This window comes from Drosophila ananassae, chromosome 2R, assembly GCF_017639315.1.
Source record: "Drosophila ananassae strain 14024-0371.13 chromosome 2R, ASM1763931v2, whole genome shotgun sequence".
Taxonomy (NCBI): domain Eukaryota; kingdom Metazoa; phylum Arthropoda; class Insecta; order Diptera; family Drosophilidae; genus Drosophila; species Drosophila ananassae.
This window is the reverse complement of record NC_057928.1, coordinates 13,692,274-13,711,437: the sequence shown is the minus strand read 5'-3', so window position 1 is coordinate 13,711,437 and position 19,164 is coordinate 13,692,274. Positions and strand designations below refer to the sequence as shown.

General features: G+C 42.0%; 2 protein-coding genes across 6 annotated transcripts in view; one reads left to right on the top strand and one right to left on the bottom strand.

The window, feature by feature from the left end:
• LOC6493340 (protein alan shepard) overlaps nt 1–19,164 on the top strand; it is a 120,322-nt gene that overhangs the window by 34,289 nt on the left and 66,869 nt on the right. Inside the window, exon 1 of one of the 5 annotated variants that reach the window (XM_044714588.1) lies at nt 12,332–12,895. The exons of the other annotated variants lie outside the window; for them this stretch is intronic. Within the exon in view, the coding sequence (XP_044570523.1) occupies nt 12,443–12,895 (453 nt within the window). The 5' untranslated portion in view covers nt 12,332–12,442. Of the gene's footprint in view, nt 1–12,331; nt 12,896–19,164 lie in introns of those variants that run through there. 5 annotated transcript variants of the gene reach the window in all.
• LOC6506610 lies at nt 4,847–6,978 on the bottom strand. The gene is made up of 2 exons (XM_001957515.4): nt 6,793–6,978; nt 4,847–6,730 (listed from the first exon to the last, which is right to left on the bottom strand). The coding sequence occupies exons 1-2, from the start codon at nt 6,900–6,902 to the stop codon at nt 4,996–4,998; spliced, it is 1,845 nt and encodes a 614-aa protein (XP_001957551.1). The 5' UTR covers nt 6,903–6,978; the 3' UTR covers nt 4,847–4,995.

Here is a 19,164-nt window from a genome sequence, read left to right as displayed (position 1 = left end):
GTGACTTTGCTTCACTTTGCCAGACACTTAATTACACACACACATGCTGTACACACACATGTCTAAATACACACCTTCAGCTCCATGTCCAAGTGGTTTTCGAGGTTAGTCTTTCGGGAACTGCTAGCTGGAGGGGTGAAGGAAAAGCGCTTAGCTGTTTTCCTTTTTATTATGTGCTTTTCCTTCATTTCATTTGGGTTTACTCGGCTCCGGGTATCTCTGGTCTCTGGGCTCTAGGGCTGTCATATGTACATGCTATTCAGGCTTCATCCGCACCCCTAATCGCGCCTAGTTGGCACTTGTGTTGATTTTTATTTCATTCGCAGCCTTTCTTTCACTCTCTGGAGGTTAAGTATCTGTTTACATTTCCCCCTACACCTTGTTCATTAGGTGGCTGGCAGTACATTTATTTATTTTTATTTAATTGTTATATTTATTTGCTTATTTGGCATAAAAATCTAGACACTTTTGGCAAACTTCTCTGAACACTTGGCTTAAATCAAATGCTATCTTACGGTATAGTTCTTATTCCTTGAACAACAATTTGGTTTAATAGAAAATTTTGCTTTATATATTGGTAGTGTTTTCGGAATTGAATTCGATTTGGCTCATTCCGATCTGCCCCCTCCCTGCTGAGCTGGCACTAAATTGGTGTGGCCAAGAAAATTGTTTGGCTTTGGATTAGCTTTCGGTTGCTGATTTTGGCTCTTTTGCGTTTGCTGTTCCAGCTCCTTTTTAGCCCGACCTGCCCCTGGCCTGCCCCTAGCCTGGCCTCATAAAAAGTTCATTCGCCAAAATGGCCAAATGTTGACTATACTTCTAGCAATACCTTCCCCTCCATTTCCAGTTACGCCCCCACATTTTATTTGACTCGCATGTGGAGTACTTTTTGCGGTTTCTCCCGACCCGTGTTTTGGCCAATTGTTGTTTATATTTTTGGCTCATTTTTATTGGCCATTTTCCTGGCATTGTTTCGATACAGTTTTCCACTGCTTTTCTCGAGAGCTAGAGCTGAGAGCTGATTGCCTGACTGGCTCCTTGCCGGAAAATTGATTTGCATTTGTTGTGGTGGGAAGGAGGGTGGCATGAAAATTGCAGAGATCTCTCGATAATTGAAAATTGTATTTCGCACGATTGAGGTTCAAAGGTCAAAGGTGCTAGTGCACAGAGAAAAACTAAAAAGTTTTCAATCGTTCTGTGGCCATTACAAGCTTAATGACAAAACTACTGGCCAAGTACTTGATGAGGTCACCGTCGAGTATCCAGATTGACAGAAATAAAAAAATAAAGGGAGTCCTGCATCCTATGCTGGCCTGGCCAACTGCTACTACCACTTTTTATTCAGTTCTGTGCAAATAGGAGAAAGCAGCTGCAGTTTGCAGTTGCCGAGTGGAAAATTTAATTACATGCAAATACCGTTAACTGGGCTGAGACACTGGATTGTGGCAAGTGAATGGTATGGTATGGAATGGTATGGAAATGGACGACTTTGGAGGGCACGGACGGGATGGCTCACAGTAGCTAACATGCCAAAGGACTCTAGGGGGAGAGAGATGCCATGGCCAAAGGACAATCGTCAGACGGTTCCTTGTTATTGTTGCGAGTGAAGTGGTGTTTCCAGCTCAACAACAAACACAAAAAAAAAAAAGAGTGCTTTCTTTTGCAATTGCAGTTGTTGTGGTGGCCATATCCTTCCACACACACATACATATATGCAAATCCTTCTCATAAAGCTCGTTATTATTCCTGCTTTGTTTTTTTGTTGCGTTTGTTGTATTTTTGTTTTATCTGTGGAACTCTTTGGGATGTTTGTTTTATGCCCGCCTGCAGGTTAAAGCAAATATTTGCATATTAGCTGGATTTTCCACTGGCTCGCTCCCCCCAAAACTTGGCCAGGACTTTAATCCTGAAACTAACTGAAATTTATTACCCAAGAATGCAATCTATTTAAAATGTAATGTCTCTACAAAGTCATTAGTCTTTTTTATGCTTACTTAATATGCTCCAATTTATTATGACTTTTTGATTAACTTATCTTAGAAATTTATTATTATTATTATTTGTTTTTTTTTTAAAGTCAGGGCCACTCTCAGTGCCATTTCATGCTATATGGACTGAATGTTGAAGTTTTTGGCCTAAAACTTTTTGCTTTCCACTTTGATTCGGCTGGCAAATCGCAAAGTTTGTTGTTCTGTCCTGTTTCCATGTCTGTTGCTGTTGGTTCCTGTCAAAGTTGTTGCAGTTGCAGTTGCAGTTGCTGTGGGAATTATTTGCATATAGCCATTGTTTACACATAGTTACTGTCGTTGTCAGTTAATGTAAATTTGTTGTTTTGTTTTTTTTTTTTTTTCATTATTTGTGGTCCCATGGTTTTTGGCTGAACTAAATTGTGAAATTTGTCCTGTTTTTCAAAAAGGGAATGGCGGAAAATGCACAATAGAAACAATTAAATGTTGTTTTTTAGATTTATTGATTTCGTTTTTTACTGCACAGCTGGCAGTTTAACATTTTCTGGCTTTAGGATTTGATAAATTTGGTTTTTAAATGCATTAGGGGAATATATTTCATTTTATTTATATTACGTATACGCTGTGTTGTCTTGGCTTAAAGTAATAAACTAAATACAGTAAAAATATAAAAAATTATCTCCTTTTTACATTTTGTAGCTATTTTATACCTTTCTAATTCATGCCTCTGGCCTCCCTCCTCTTAAAACACAACTTACAGAAGCTAATAAAAATCAAGTATACGCAATGTTATCTTTTTGGCTGAAAATATCATCATTTTATGTTTTTGAAGCTTTTTTGTATATTTTTTGTACCTATTATACCTTTCCAATTCATGACCCTAGCCCTAATCCTTTTAAAAAACAACTTAAAGTAGCTTACCAATATAATATCAAGTATACGCAGTGTGGTATGCCTAAAAAATCATCTAGAAAGTGCACATTTTTGACTTTTTTATAATTAACTTGTCTATTTTCCTAGTCCTAGTTCGAGTCACGTCAAAAATTGCACAAATTACCTGTGACTGCTCCAATTACAGCTGCCCCCCAAAAAAAGCCTCCTGCCACCCACACCCGCCCCCTGATTGGCCGCCCCCCTCTGCCAGCCGGCTGACAATTAATCACTTTGTCATAGACGCGTGCTCCACACGTTTTCCCTTCGATTGCCTGGACACCGAAGCGAGAGCCCTCAATCATTAATTTATCATGTGCACTTAGCAGGAAAATTGCGACAAGCCCACCTCCAGTCCTTCCTCCTCTCGTCTGTGTGTATATGTGTGTGTGTGTTTGTGGCAGGTGCAGTGTCCTATGTCCAGGACATTGTTATTGTTTTGTTTTGTTTATTTTCTTTCTCCTTGCTACGTTTCACGTTTTTGTTTTGCATAGTTCGGTGGCGCCTAGGCTGTCGGTGACATATGACGGTTGCCTAGCGTGCTGGGGGGGGCGTTCCGGCCACAGTTTAATTACCACAGTCCGGGGGTGGGTAGGCGTTGCCACGCCCACTCCCCGGCTGTATAAAACTACAAATTAATTGCGCCAACAATTTGCTGCATATATTTAGATATATATAGATATTTACACGCAAAATTAAAAATTAATGCAATCAGCAAACAGCGAAAAAAGCTCAAACAGCCCATAAAGGATGTGTGCATTTTTTTTTTGTTGTCCAGCACTTTGATTGTTCAGTTGATGAAATTTTAATTGTATTTGAGTGAATGCAATTTATTATAATAAATATATGAAATGTGTCAGATATCCCGCAACAAAAAAACTACCTTTGATTTAATATTTTTTCCTCTCTTTTCTTTCGTTTCAGGTAAGCTGAAAACCGAATAAATTAATTACAAATTACGGACTAATTTAAAATGAAAGGGATAGAATTGTGAGAATTACTACTCAGTAGAATACTTGAAGGGTAAAAAACCATTTTATTTAACCTGTCGTCTCTATTATCTCTCAGCGACAAGCCAGACCACAATGTCAAGCTTCCAGAGTCCTTCTTCCAAAAGGAACCTTCCAGAGCCACTGCTGATGTTGAAAAATGCAATTTTTAAATTTCCATTAATTTCGCGCTGTCGACTTTTGTGAAATGTCGCTGGCTTGAGTTCAAAAAACGTTCAGAACTCGAACCAGAAAATACAAAAGAAATGTCTCCGGGTGCAGCAACAATGTTGTCAGCCATGCAAATACGAAGCCAGGCAGGTGAGAGCGCCAGTGCGATGGCTGGAACACAGGTAACCTGCCGCTGTCTAAGTGACTGATGTGTCAGTGTGTTTTTCCTTTAAAAATAAAAAAAAAAAGGATAAAAAATACACACACACTTGCAGGCCTCGGGCGAAGCACAAGCGTTTGCTTTCCGTTTCATTCTTTTTTTTTTTGGTTTTTTTTCCTTTTTTTTTTAATGACACACGTGGACCACGCCCACTTGCAACGCCACCCATTGCCTGTCGAGAGGTGGCCTTATCGTCAAGGAGCGTGCTGCTGTGACTATTTTAGCCACCTGAAGGTGGTCCAGGGATGCCTTCGTCCTTCGTCCTTTTCGCATTGTTGTCGCAGCGCGCTGAACAAGCGACTTTACACCGACAACGTGACATTTAATTCAAAATGTTTTACGCGCCACCTCACACACCTTCTGTTCACACTCGCATGCAGAAAATATATATATATATATTTTCCACCTCTTGTGGAGCTTGTTAGCAAAATGGAGGAAAGGATAACAGGTTACGACTAAAGTGGATATGGGAAAAGCTCTAAATGACAAAGTGATGCTACTGGGAGGACACTGAAAAGGAGTTCCCTTGCCAGAACTACACTTATTTTTAAGAAAAAAACATCCCTAAGTTACTCTTACTATTAAACTTTTAATTTTTAAGTGAAATATCCAGAACCGATCAAGAGATGAAATACTAAACTGTTCAATTCTACACGCCAAAGGACCTTTTTTTTGTGTACAAGTATGTCGTAAAAAAAACCAAAGTTCAGCTCTACTTTTAATCGTCGTCCTCGCCCTCGCCGCCTTCGACTTCGCCGCCACCGCCGCCCTCTTCCTCCTCGACCATCTCCTCCGAGGAACTGATCTCGATAATCGGCTCCACCTCCGAGGCCAAATCCTCCTCGTAGTCGCTGATCTCGCCCAGCTCCTCCAGACACTTGTCGTAGTTCTCGTCGAAGCGAATGTTCTCGTTGAGGGAACGCACTTCCACATCCTCGTCGGGAGGCAGAAGAGCCGGAGCTGTCCCTGGAGGACACTCCGTGATATTCCTGATCTTCAAGGTGTGAATGTGAAATATGGCTGATCGATTCGATTCAAGCAGGATCTGATGAAAGACACTCAGCAGACGGTCCATGTTCCCAAACATTCGAATCGAAGCGCTTTTCGGGTCCTCGCCCTCCTCCAGGATGCGGCCCACGATATTGTGGCGATACGGGTCCATCAAATAGATAAAGTCGTGTTTTTTCCACAACGAGTACATCTGATTGTTGATCTGGAAGATGACGTAGTCGTTCTGGTTGAGGGCCTTCTCCAGCATCAGATGGAAATCGTTGAACTTGTACATGGGCACGCACTTCCACCAGCCCTCGTAGACGTTCGGGGAGAGCAGGATCTCGGCCACAAACTGTCCCATACGGATCTGGCGGGGAAACTCATCCAGATCCATGGGCTTACTGAGATCCACACACGGCTCCCAGCAGTTCTTGCACATATTGACGCCATAGCACATGACCTTGTCGTACATTTTCATGTCCCAGGTGGCGGGATGATCGATTTTGGAGGCCAAGGCTGTGGCCACAGCCACGGGCAGGGCGCTGCGATTCCTCAGGGCGTCGTTGGGATTCAGGGTGAGATGAAGATTGGACTTGAGATAGGCATAGTCCGAGGCAATCACATCATACTCGCTCATCCGCATGCCATGCTCCCGCTCCCAGCTTTGGCCCGTGGCTCCGGGAGTGGCCAACCTCACCACTAAGATCTCTCTGATGGTGAACTCTTGGGTCTTCTCCAAGTCGCTCTCCTTCTTGATCAGCCAGATGACATTGTCCAGGGACTTGAGGGCCAACAGCACTGGATAGCCGCTTTCCGAATTCGGCTTCAAAGTGTCCACTTCCCGGCCATTCAAGTCGAGGACCATCCAGACGCCCTTCTCCTTCCAGATCAGCATGTACCAGTTGGGGGTGAAGAAGAGTCCACACTTGTACTTCTTGAAGAAGGCGCGCAGGATCCTCCTTACATTCCTTATGATATTCGGATAGCCGAACAGCTCGAAAGCCGCGTCCAACTCCAAGGCGAACTCGATTTCGTTGATCTTGAAGTGGCGCGTTACCTTCACCTCGTTCTCGTCGTAGACATCCGGGGCATCGGTCATATTGGGAAGCTCCATGTTCTCGGAGTCATTGTAGAGCACCTGCCCCTCGTTCACCACGAAGTCTACCATCTCTGGCTTCCATTCGTCCCGCCTGGTGTAGTAGGAATGAGCGAAGCCCTTCAGATTGGCGGCGTACTGCACAGCTTCCTTGTTGGGGATTCCCCCCTTGACTGGCACTGTTCCCGCCACTATTCCAATGGGGTAGCCCAGGGATCGATCAATGTCACTGCGACGCATACGCGAACACACCTTGGGATCGAAGGCCTGGACGTAGGGCTCGTCATGGGATCCGAAAATGAGGCAGTTCTTAAAAGAGCAGGGATCATAGGGCTCGGGCCAGAGTTTATCAAGACGAACCATTCTTTTGGGAGGATTACCTTCTTTCAGGGGATATTTTAAGACAACTAACAGTGGACTACTTACGGTGGCTGGCAGGGAATGCAGGGCGGAACCCCGGGACGAGGACATGGTGGGCCGCAGCAAGGACCGCAGGGTGGGCAGTTCGCTCCTCCTTTTTGACGACTGAGAGCCATTTCACACAGATTTCGAAAAATTGAAATTTAACTAAATTCTCGCACAAAAATTTGACGAACCTCCGACCTGAAGTCCGAAGCTAGTAATGAATAGATTTTGGGGATAAATTATATGAAATAATGTGAGTAGGTTGCTCAGTTTCAAAAAATAGAGTTCCTTAAACCCAAAAAGACAAACTTGCTGAAAGATTAAGCTTTTTATTACCTTTACATTTCATCAATTGACACACCTGCTGACGAATTTGATCTGACTTAAGGATTAAGGACTAAGGACTTGCTCCACCTTTAGATAGAGACTGAAGAACCCCTCTACTTTCATTACACAAATTGCGCCTGGCACATGGGATGGCGAACTTATGATAATTTTTATTGTGCACACGCCAAGTCAGCACTGGAAATCAGTTGAGGGCCGTTTTGTTTTTGGTTTTTACGATGCCGCCAGTTAATTTCTTATCCTGCTAAAGGCCAAAAGCTAAAAGAGAGAGAGAGGGGGAGGGGAGAGGACGAACTAACAGTTAACAGGCAACAGCTAAATGTAATTGGAAAGCTCATCAAGTGCCTCCGTGGCTGTCGTTTCGGGTTGTCGTTGTGGCTTGCCACTTGAGTGGGCCCGGAAAAGTATGCAAAGAATTTTGTGCTGCCATCAAGTTTGGTTTATTTGCCCGTTTTCGCCAGTATTTTTTTTTTTCTTCCATGCGGTTTATTGAAAACGATGTTCGGGGGGGAAAGGGAAGTAATGGGCCAGACAGCCAACGCAGCGTATACGTAACGTCACCATCATCAGGGAATCAGTCTGCTTAGCTAAGCTTCTTTTCTATCTCTCTCTCTCTCTCGTTGTATAGCTGCCATCTCTTTCGCTGATGGCGTTTACGAGCCAGCCCTTTATTGTCCTTTTGTTTTTGGGGCTCTTGTCGTTGAACTTTTGTTGTGGTATCCGTGTAATTGGCTTAGCAATGGGGCGGAGATACACACTCGTGCACTTGTTTGAGGGGGCACGGCTATTAACAATTTCGTTGTGTGCAACGTTTTTATTTCGTGTCATCCAATCAGCAAGGATTCCATTTCCCGGCCACATGTGAGATTGATTCCCCGAGCAGCCATCAAAGCGGATTCCAGTAGTCCTTCTTCGCTCCCATGCCTGTTGAGATTTCTTATTTTTTTCCCTCTTGCCGGACGGACTTCCTCTTTGAAGATATCGAGGGAGTGCAATAAATTTAGCTCGAATCGTAAATTTTAAACACTTCATTAAACAAACGAAAAGGAAACGAAATCGCTTAACGATTATCGCCCAGCTCTCACCCACTCCGGTCCATTACTGCCTATGTCGGCACTGAGAGAAATAGATTTATTTATTATAGATCTATTATTTTATAGATCTCATACTTGATTTTCATTTCTCTCACTGTAATCCCAAATAAAACATTTTCTTTTTCATTTTCCATTTTTGGTCCTGCACCGAAGACCCCGGGGGAACAAGGTCCTGCTGCAGTGCAGCCAAAGTGAAGAGGATAAACTTCAACTTCCCGGGTAGATCCACTCTCTAGTAACTGTGATGACCACTGTGGATTGGTCCATGGATCGTCCCCCTTGAAGTCCCAACCTCCTCCTAAATGCTACGGCTGTCGTCTGGTTCACTGCTCAATAATGATTTCCATTGCGAGTTATTTGCATTTCCCCAAACTCATTATGTTTGCATTGTGCAGAATTTCGACTTGCCACGGCCATGCCACCTGAATCCTGAGTCCCGAATCTCCTATGTATTCTCCGTCCCATCCGCAAAAATATTTCCTTTTGTTGGCCACCTTGGCGGATGGTGGATGTTTCTGGCTACCATTTGTTAGATTTCTGGGAATTCTCCGAATGGCTCTCGCTAATGGAATTTCACTCAAACCGATTGAGTTGTACACCACAATTACCTTCCAACTCTTAATAACTTTATAAGAAAGGTAATTTTAATAAAAGATGTCAGAGGGAGAAGAGAGATTTCTACGTTTTTTGTGGTCACAAATTTAATTAAAACCCTTAAAAAAGTAAAATCACACCGGAGGTGCGAAAAATTGTTTGAAAAATCATATTTCCGTTGGAAGAACGCCAGCATCCTTTAGGTTCTTTTTCCAAAAAGTCCTCCCATGCCAGGCCAAGGACCAAGGACCATTTCATTTCATTTCGTTTCGTTTATTACATGTCAAGCGTCAATGAATGTCATTTTGACAGTTCATAAGACAAATACGACAATGGCAGGAGTGGCAGGATACGTTGGTATAGTTTTGTGGGCTTTTTGCGAGGGGTAGACACGGGACAGGACAGGTGCGTCTGTGCGGTGTTCCGCTTCCCGGCTGCGGACATTAATGTGTCAGCGTGCAGCGTCTTGTGGCATATGAGGGACGTGCTCGTGGCATGCCCCCAGCCACCCACTAAGCGGGCCACGCCTGCATCTCACTGAATAATATGTGTAAATGTGGCTCTCTCTCTCTCTTTGGCAATTCACGGCGAACGTGTAAGTGGCCCCGGGCAGAAAGGATATTGCCGGAGGATGTGCGAGATGTTGCAGCTGTCGTCGCGACATGACAACTTATTGGCATTTGGCTGCCAGGTTCCTTGACAGTTGGCGCTTTCTCTTAAGGCCTTAAACAATTTCTAGCTGCAAATTGAAAATCAGAAATGGTTGGGAGTTTAATAGATGGATTGTCTCTACACTGAAAGAAATAATGAATAATGATATCCGGTACTTGGCACTCAGTACTCTCTATAGATATGGCTTCTTAGTAGAAAATAGTCCTTGAAGAACACCCTTTTTCTGGCAGTGCTTCTGACTTTTCTTGGCCAAAAAGAACGCTTCTCTCGCCTCTTGACTTCCTGCCCGGCTCCCTTATCGACATTTCCCCTCCACCCACTACCGCCACCATCACTCGTTGTCAGCCTAGAACTTTTCAATGCATTGTCATAAATCATTTTGCGGCAAAAACAAGTTCAACGCCACGCCCACACACATCTGACTGCCACATGCCGTGGACATTTCATTGTGCTCCCTCGAGAGAAATGAAGAATCCTGGGAAGGAGGCGGTTAAGACCACCGAGCAAGGCAGAAATGTCAAAGTTGAGCCAGCTCTGTGTGAAGTAGTGGGCATGGATGGCATTCTCTACCTCTTAGGACACCGCCTCCATCTCCACTTATTTTTCTTGGCATATGCCGAATACCTGCCCCCGAGTGTGCCTCACAGAATTCTGGAGAGCTCAGTATTATTTTTTTTTTTGTCCTGGCCTGGCCTGGGCCCTAGCTGGACTTCAGGCCCTTGCCGAGTGCCACTGAATATTGCGTATACGCCGCATTGTTCGCCCTCTCGCACTTAACATATCTGGTTTATATTTAGTGTGCTTTTTAAAGCAGAACATAAGTGTTTTTTTTATTATTTCCCTCATTTTTATTATGCTAGTTGCTCTTCAGGGTGTAAAATTTCCAACAGCTGTCGTCGTGGAGGAATAAAAATGAGTTTTGTTCGGCACTTTAGCTAAAATTGTGTGTTTTGGCAACACGAGATGTTGATGTTTAGTCGCCTGACACATCCAGCTGTTGTAATATATTGGTAATCCGATCACGAAGTATAGAAATCTAAAACCCTAATCAATTTTCTAATCCAGATTCTCGTAAATCCTTCTTCAAATATTACATTTTTGTCATTGTCGCTGTTGAGCTGATTATTTCAACCTGTTATCCGTGAGTTTTGGGTCTCATTAAGAAGCCATTTCTCAAATTCCCTCTTTCGCCCTCTCGTTGGGGCGACTGGACAACACAAAATGGCTGGCTGGCTGGCACTTCCTTTTAGCTGCTGCTCGATGTCCTGATTACTGGCAACTGCTTCCGTTTTTAATATTTATAATCCAGTGTAATTAAGACGAGAGCGCCAAAGAGTCGCGTACCAAAACGAAACGAGAAGAAAAATGTAACATTAATTACCAGGAAAGCTTTTTATGGCAAGGACTTGGGACTAAGGACTCAGGACCCACAACCAAAAAAAAAAAAAAAGGGGGCAGTGAAGAAAGGAAAACTGCATGAATATAAATGCGTATCACTTGAAAAATGTATAATTAGTGGCAGTTAATAACTTTTTCGCGAGTTCTCACGCACCAGAAGAGGTTGAACCGCACGCACTAATTAAATATAAAGTGGTTTTTGGGCGGATAAGGGTTTTTTTTTTTGTTTTTGTTTCGGAGGAGAAGGAGTGGGCTTATGGGGGGTGGTTCGCTTGTGGACAGCCAGCAAGCCATCCTTCCCATAAATTATAAAAGCCAAAAAGTATTTTTAGTTGACCTCAAACCGCAAAGGCAACTTGACAAAGAGCAGATACCGCGCCGCTGATGAAAAATGCGTCTCAGATTGAGATAAGTTCCGTTTTTCCCTCCATCGTTCCCCATACCTGGGACCTGGGGAATAAAGTTCCTTTGCCGTTATTTCTGGACTAATTTCTGCTTTTCCTTTTGGCCTTTTTTGGTCCAAATTAGCTTCATTATTGTAATTAACTTTGTTTGCTCGCCAGCCAGCCAGCCAACCAGCCAGCCAGCTATCTCTCCCCAGCTCCTCTACGCTTTTGTTAAATTTAGCAAATTAGTTATAGACTTTCCGGAGATGGGGCCCTAACAGAAATGCCTTTGTTTGTCTGGATAATTGAATGCCTAAACAAATAGCAATCGATTGCGATTTGCAATTGACTTTGATTTGATTTCGATTCGACTTGACAGCCCCGAACCCCTTCGACTTCAAGTCCAAATCATTAAAATTTATTTGGAAAATGGTCCTCCCTCCGGCATAATGCCTCCAATTAAATACATTTTTCACTCCAGAGTCTCTGTTTCGTTTTTCGGAACATATGTACCATTTATTCCTGGCCCACAATACCCAAAAAAAAAGGGACAAACCCAAATCAAAATTCAATTCGTCCTGAACAAGTGTGTGTCGCTCTGTGTGTGTGTGTGTGTGTCCTTCTCTGCTTCCGTTTCCGTTTTGTGGCTGCCACGTGGCTGACATGTTAAAAGCCTAAATAATTGCCAACATTTTATTTATTTATTTATTCTTATTTTTTATTATTCCCAGCTAACGGAAAAAGTAAGGTTTATTGGCTTGCAATTATTCTTTTTTATATTTTTTTGGGGAATATAAATTTTAAGACCTTGACAAAATATGTTTTTTAGAGACTTTTTAAAGACTTTAATAACTTCTGGAGTAAAGAATCACGCCATAATTCATGCGTTTCTCCGTTTTTGTTTAGAGTTCTGGGAAGCTCTGTTTTCCCCGACATGGAATTACCTAGAACTATTAGTTTTTTCCTCGATTTTATCCGATTTCCTTGGCCTTCGGCTGGAGTTTTCGGTTTCATAGGCTGTAAAAAAAAGGGAGACAGAGCAGTTTTTTTAGTGTTGCCGAGACCAAGCCTTTCAGTATTTGTTTTGAGTTCGAAGACTTAACTACGCGCGATATCTGAAGTTATCGGAAGACAAACATACATATATCTGATTTGATAAGCAGAGACATAGAGACAGGAGCAATGGCATTTTCATCTGGCTCTCGGTCTGATTTTAGCGACATTCATGAGCGGTTGCATCGTTTGTCATTGCTGCGATGCTGCGATTGCTGCGATTTCAATTTGCATGGAATGACGAATGATTTAAGGGGCGAGGCCAGTGGCGATTGGAGTGGCGGGAGTGGGAGTGGGAGTGGCACTGCCAGAAGCATCAGTACCAACGCTACTGAAATGCCAGGCAACAATCAGCATCAGATTCAGCACCAGGAACAGCACCACCAGCAACGGCATCGCAATCACAATCAATTTGGACAGGGCCAGCAATCCCAGCGGCAATATCCCAGCACCACCTACCACTCGAACCACCCACAGGCACTGGCAAAGTCACACTCGCAGTCACATCACCAACCATCCCCCCATTTACCCCCATGGCGTTACCATGGCCAGGACCTGTTCTCTCCGATTCGCGGACATTATGTGAGTTATTTGCTAATTGCCAGTGCCGAACGGAAAGCTGAAAACTGAAATCTGAAATGTGGGGGAGGTGGGCTGAGCTGGACTGGGCTGGGTTCTGGGAAAAATCGGAAAAACATTTGCGCTTGACTGAGGCGCGGCAGCAACATGTCAACCACCAGTGCAAATTGACAGCCAGCTCCGAAAATAATAAAAAAGCAAAAAGTTGGTAGGCAGTTAGACCTTGGTTTACATTTCCAAATGAGTGCTAAGCATGTTGCTGAACTGAAAGTGACAGCCAAGTATTTGACAAGCGATTTATTGGGATTATAAAGGGGGGCCTATTGGGGATTACCAAATAAGCTCCATAATTTAGTTTGAAGAAAGGAAAAATATAAAATAAAAACTCTATCATACCATAAAACTTTTCTAGGGACTAAGAGCCAACTCTTCTTCAAATATCTGTATTTTATTTACCTTTTAGACCTCATCTATAAGTATTATATTTCAGCATCCTCTTACCATCTTCAGGACTTCCAATTCCTTTGCTTCTGTAATTTTTTTGGGTAAAAAAAAAAAAGAATGTTCATTGTTATTGACAAACAAGCGACATTGTGCGGCTTTGATTGTCATCCTGGCTGGCAGGATACACACATGCAGGACCACACCTCGACTGTGTTCACTCCCCTCTAATCCCGATCCCCCTCGGATGTCTGTGGCTTTTTCCGTCTTCGTGCGCTTTGGACGTGTCGGGACACCACTTAATTTCCGGCAATGCGAGTCACGTACGCTCCATCCTGCCTTTATGTGCAATGACATTTTCATTTTGTTCCCAACACACTCTCACAGCCAGAGAGACATCGGTGCAGACATGTTACAAAATGGCAGAAACACTTTCTGGCCTTGTGCTAACTTTTTGTCAACTCATTTTGTTGCAATTTGCAACGAAACTCTAAACAAAAAGGCAGAGACGACGTTGTCGTAGCCTGCGAAACTCGATTATTTTTAATTAAAACAACATCGGGGCCAGAGCCAAAGTAAGACTCTACTCTAGACCCTAGAGCTGTGCTACAGAATCACTAAAAATTTCGAGTAGAAGAGTTGCGATTCAATTGCAAACTTCTGCGGTCAAGTAGCGAGCTTTGGGCTTTTCTTTGGATTTTCTTTAATTACACGCTAACGATGTGCCGCCACCCTGAAGAGTGGAAAGTCCCGACTTCAGGGATGAATGTGGAAGAGGAGATTTGTTCCCAGGAAGTAACCAGACCATGAGCATCTGGAAAAAGTGGACAGGACAACCCGGCACTCCAGCAGACCCCTTTGAAATGCGATGCTTGTTTGACATTTGGCGCGTATCATAATCGAAGAAGTCCGCAAATCGCTTGTCATATCCGATTTAATGACAGGGTTGGGGGGTCTAACATCCAGGAACTGTTTGCCGTCATCGATTTGTTTACATTAAGCGGAAACCATTTGTTTATTTTGGAGCTGTGCTGGCTGGCTTTTTTCTTTTATTCCATTTTTTTTTTGGCAAAATGAAATTACATCCGCCATACGTGTTTGGAATTCCTAAAAAAAGAAACCCCCAGGTATTGGGGATTTATAAAAATAGAAGACTTTAGTAACCAAAGAGTCATACATTCGGGGAATAGAATAGAAATTTGATAGAATTTTTCTTTTCGTTATTTTAGACACAATTTCTAAACCACTTATATTGGCTCCTCTTTGCTCTCCCGCCCTTTTACATTTGAAATTTATGAAATTTTGTGAAAAGGAATCCCACTGACAGACACTTGCAGCAATTACACATCCCAAATGAGATAATTTTCACAGAATTTTCCACTTTTCACACACTTGAGACAATAATTGTGCAGTTTTGTTTTTGGTCTGGAAAACCACTTGAATTGCAAAACCAGAAATTATAATTAAATTTTGCGTTTTGTATTAGCCACTCCGCTTCCCTCTTCTCTGTCGGCGGTTTCGGCGTTGAGCGTTTAGCGCTGAGCTCTGGTGTGACAGAGACAGAAGACCGCTAGACAAAAGACCAAACAGACAAAAATCCAAAATAAATGTGTGTGGAGAGTGGAAAGTGGAAAGAAAAGTTGCAGCTGGGCTGCCTCCACATGGATAACGAAGAGTTATTGGCCGGGCCCGAAAAGGAGGATTACCCGACAGCGACAGGATCCTTGTTACCATAAAGCCGCTTAAAGATTTTCATTTTCCGGCCAAGACAACAACAAACAAGCGAAAGGAAGTGAATGTAAGGGAAACAAAGACCCTCTCGAAGAGACAAATGAAATGAGAAATAATTAATTGTATATGGTCTGGGTGTTATTGTTGGTTTGGTTTTTAATTCCAAATTGTAAAAACTTTAATTGGTTTTGGTTTGCCGATAAATTTACTTAATAATTGTTTTTATTTCGTTCGGCTGGGCTGGTGAATAAAATTTAATTGCCTACTTTTTGGCTGCCGTTAGCCTTGTAATGTGCCGCCGGGCCACGGTGCGCATTAAAAATTCAATAAAAATACTCACTAAATATAAATGCAGCAGCAACTGAAACCCACCAGCCGTACAGAGCGTTAAAAATTTTCATTAAAACTAAAATTGCAATTTCGCGAACAGAGCCGAATAAAGTTTCGACGGCAAGAGGGAAGGGGATGAGGGAGGCTGATGGAATTTATGATGCTTACGTGACCGCTGAAAAGGGGGTCTTAAATGATGGCTTAAATGAGTCGTGCCTGGACCAGCATAAGTTGGCCTGAACCATTCCGCTCTCGCTTCCTGCCTCCCTCACTTTTTCGGCACAACTGCCAGTTGCATTTGAATTTATTAACAAAAGTTGGCCCAGGTCCAGTCACAGCCAGGCTGCATCCAACTACTACAAGTGAATTGTAATTTTACTGCTGGGCCTAAAATAAATAACAGTTGCAGGACGCTCGATGGCGGAGTGAGAGGTTGGTGAGGGGGATTCCTGGACGTGAATATTTGGGAAATTATTTTGTATTGTTTAAATTCCCATTTGGGCACTCGACGGTTAAATTACAAAATTCAATTTAAAAAGCAAAGAATTTGATTATTTTTTGATCAAGTTTAGTTGAGGAAATTTAATTTTTAGAAAGCTTATAGTTGTTGCTTTAAAGTTAAAGATTTAATAAAATATATATGTATTATAAATAATATTTGTATCACAATATCGGTGTATAGCCTGACCCTGAGCCTTATAGGATCTCTACTACGATAAAAAAAAAATAAAATATAAGCATAAATAACCCGGAAAACATCTGTTTCCCAACTTTTCTTTCCCCGCCAAAAAACAAAAAAACAATAATAAAAGCAAGGAATCACTTAGTGAAAAAGTTTCTTAATATTTTCCCTCGATTTTTCTTTGGTTTTGTTGCTTTTGACGGCTGGTGGCGGGCCTTGAAGGCGTTAAAGGCTTAGACGGATTTTTGCCACCAAACACCCCCTGCTTTTTGGCCCATTTCTCCCACTCTCTCTTCTTACCCCTTTTTTTCTGGCTGCTCAAAATGTAATTTTGTCGTAAATGTCATTTTTTATGTTGTTTTCGGTTCTTTTGTTGCAATTGTTTTTGTTTCTTGTATAGGTCCAACTCACCCCGCACCCCACAAAAAAAAAAAAAAAATAACAACAAAAATAAGCTGAAGAAAAATGTCTTCAAATCAGTGGCAGCTAAGCCTTTCCACACAATTCCGCACGTCCCCCACCCATACGACCCCCCATGCCCCATACGACCCACCCAACGACATTTCAACTCGTTCATTTTATTGGATTTCCCCGTTGCTTAGACGCTTTTCTTTATTTTTATTTTTTTCGTATTTTTGCTGCCCTGTTGGTAGTTACATTTAATAAAAATTTGCTGGCAAACGTGAAAGGCGTGGAAAATTTTAAATTGATTATTGCCGTGATCCAGGAGCTAGGGGCGAACGGAAATATCCTGTCGGTTTGCTGCCTCTCACTTTTCCTCACCGCATGAGATTTCGTCCTTTTCGTCCTATATAGTACAGGTTTTTTTTTTGTTTCTTTCCAAGGGATCGCTGCTTAATGTTGTCGAGCAATGTAATATATTATCGTTTATGATGTTAACATAAAACTTGCACGCTCCGCTGCCGGGCTCGAAGAATGGGTGCTTAGCTGGTGGTGGTGGGGCTGACATATCGTACCTGGTGGTCCCTCTTCCACTTTTATGCCTCACTTGCCACGTGCTCATAAAAAATAAACGCCCCAAGATGGATTGCAGGCCGTCCCATGGACGAAATGGTAATCTGGATCCTAAAGGATCGCCTTTTTTTATTTTAGGGCCACCCATTTTATCATTTTGCATAATGGCAATTGTAGACATTTTGATTCTCTTGTTTTATAGACGTCTCGGTGAAGGTGGAACTCGAAATGACCCATACCACCTCTCGTATAGAAGCCTACTTTATGGTCCAATTTGGGAAATGAATTGTTTCATTGATTTCCGGGGGTTACTTTTTATATGAAGCTATTTAAAGTCTAGAATTTAATAAGATTAAGAGGATTATTCTCAAATTCGAATAAGCGTAAAAATCACTTTTTTAAGTTCTTAGTTGTTTTCAAAAAATGTTTGCATAATAATGAATGAGAGTCTCGTGCAACAAGCAACATTTTTTCTATTTTTTTTATTTTAATTTGCGGGCCATGCATATTCATTCATTTTCATACCATCACCCCCACCATTCCCTCAAGGCAGCAAAAAACAAAAAACAAAAAATATATAAATAAAATAATTTGGGAAAAAAAATCTCTGCAGCTTTCCCTTTTTGCCTCTGGTTGTTGGCACTCGAGGGACAACTGAGGGGTGCTATGTGGATGAATCCATAGAAAAATATGCAAAATAGGCAGGAAAAGTTGCATATCATATGCACGGAACACCCACACTCATCCACATGAAAGCATTTCTGCCGAGCGCCTCATTTTCATTTTTAGCTGCAGCTTTTCCTTCTGCGCCTGACTATTTTTAGACGAGAAGAGAAGAGTATCCTTGTCTATATATGCCGCCGCTCCCCTGTCACGCCCCCTTGAGCGCTTTCACTCGTAAACAGGCGGGGGGGGCGGTAGGGGTTGGTTGAGTGGGTGGTGGGGTGGCTAAAGGACAATACGAAAATTTAATTTACCGCATAGAATTAAAATAGGCAAAAGTCCGGAAAAAATAAGCGAAAATTTTTCGCCCGTAAGGCAGCAACAACTGAAGGAAAATTCTTTTGTTTTCCACTCTTACGCTGGCCACCCACCACGCCCACGCTTACGCCCACTTATTCCTTCCTATACTAGTATTCCTTCCACCCCTTTTTTCCACAAAATCCCCCTCCCCTGAGAGACATTGTTGGTGTTGCCTCCACCGACTGCCACCGTCGGTTTTAATTATGGAAAAAGTTTTTGCTTTATTTAGTTTAAACAATAAGTGGTTGGAAAATATGAATTATACAAAGAGACAGCACTGGGGCTATATATATGTATCTATGTGTGTGTGTGGGCGGGAGTGTGTGTGTGGAAACAGTTCTTAAGAAAAATGCAAATATTTTCCACCTTCGTTGTTTTTTGGGTCTTTTGCGAGGGAAGTAGTTACGAGTCTCTTACTTATAGTTTCTGGTTATTTAAGATTTTCCTTCTATCTTTCAACTAGTTAGTATCTTAAGTAATTTTTTTTTATATATTTACTAGCTGACCCGGCAGACTTCGTTCTGCCAGCTGTTGTTTTTTTTTTGTTGCGTTCAGAATCTTCTTTTGTGACAAAATTTAAAATTTTTCAAACTTAAAAAAATTATCTGATACAGTAAGAACTGAAGATAGATAAAATTTAATTTCGCGGAGCTATCAATTCAATCATTATCAATCCCAAAAATTAAAGAGTACCCTCTTATTTTATTCAACTTCATTTATTGAATAAAACATGAAGTTTTATTATTATTTTCGATACATCATGTTGCTTACTTACAGAGTTTTTCTGAAATACTGGCTATTTATACGATTTAAATTTGGTATTCACAGACACACACTGTTAAAATACAGTCTGTTAATTAATTCAAAGCTTTCTCATAAACTATATTTTTTGTTTTGTTTTGTGGTGCGTAAATAAACAAAGAAGACGGTTTTCCGACGCGCGAACACGCGAGGTCTAATTGTCCATGCGCGAAACATGGAAACTCCAAGTTGATTCCACAAAATTCTAACGATTGTCCTTGCGATTTATTTATGGTCATCGCAAAAGGCAGACGTACTGGAAATTGTAAGCGTTTAAAATCGAATGGTA

Excerpts from the sequence above, each read along its gene's own strand:
- LOC6506610 (XM_001957515.4), bottom strand. The coding sequence starts at position 6,902 with ATGGCTCTCAGTCGTCAAAAAGGAGGAGCGAACTGCCCACCCTGCGGT. Across the intron at positions 6,731-6,792 it reads TGCATTCCCTGCCAGCCACC|AATGGTTCGTCTTGATAAAC; the intron begins GTAAGTAGTCCA and ends TCCTCCCAAAAG.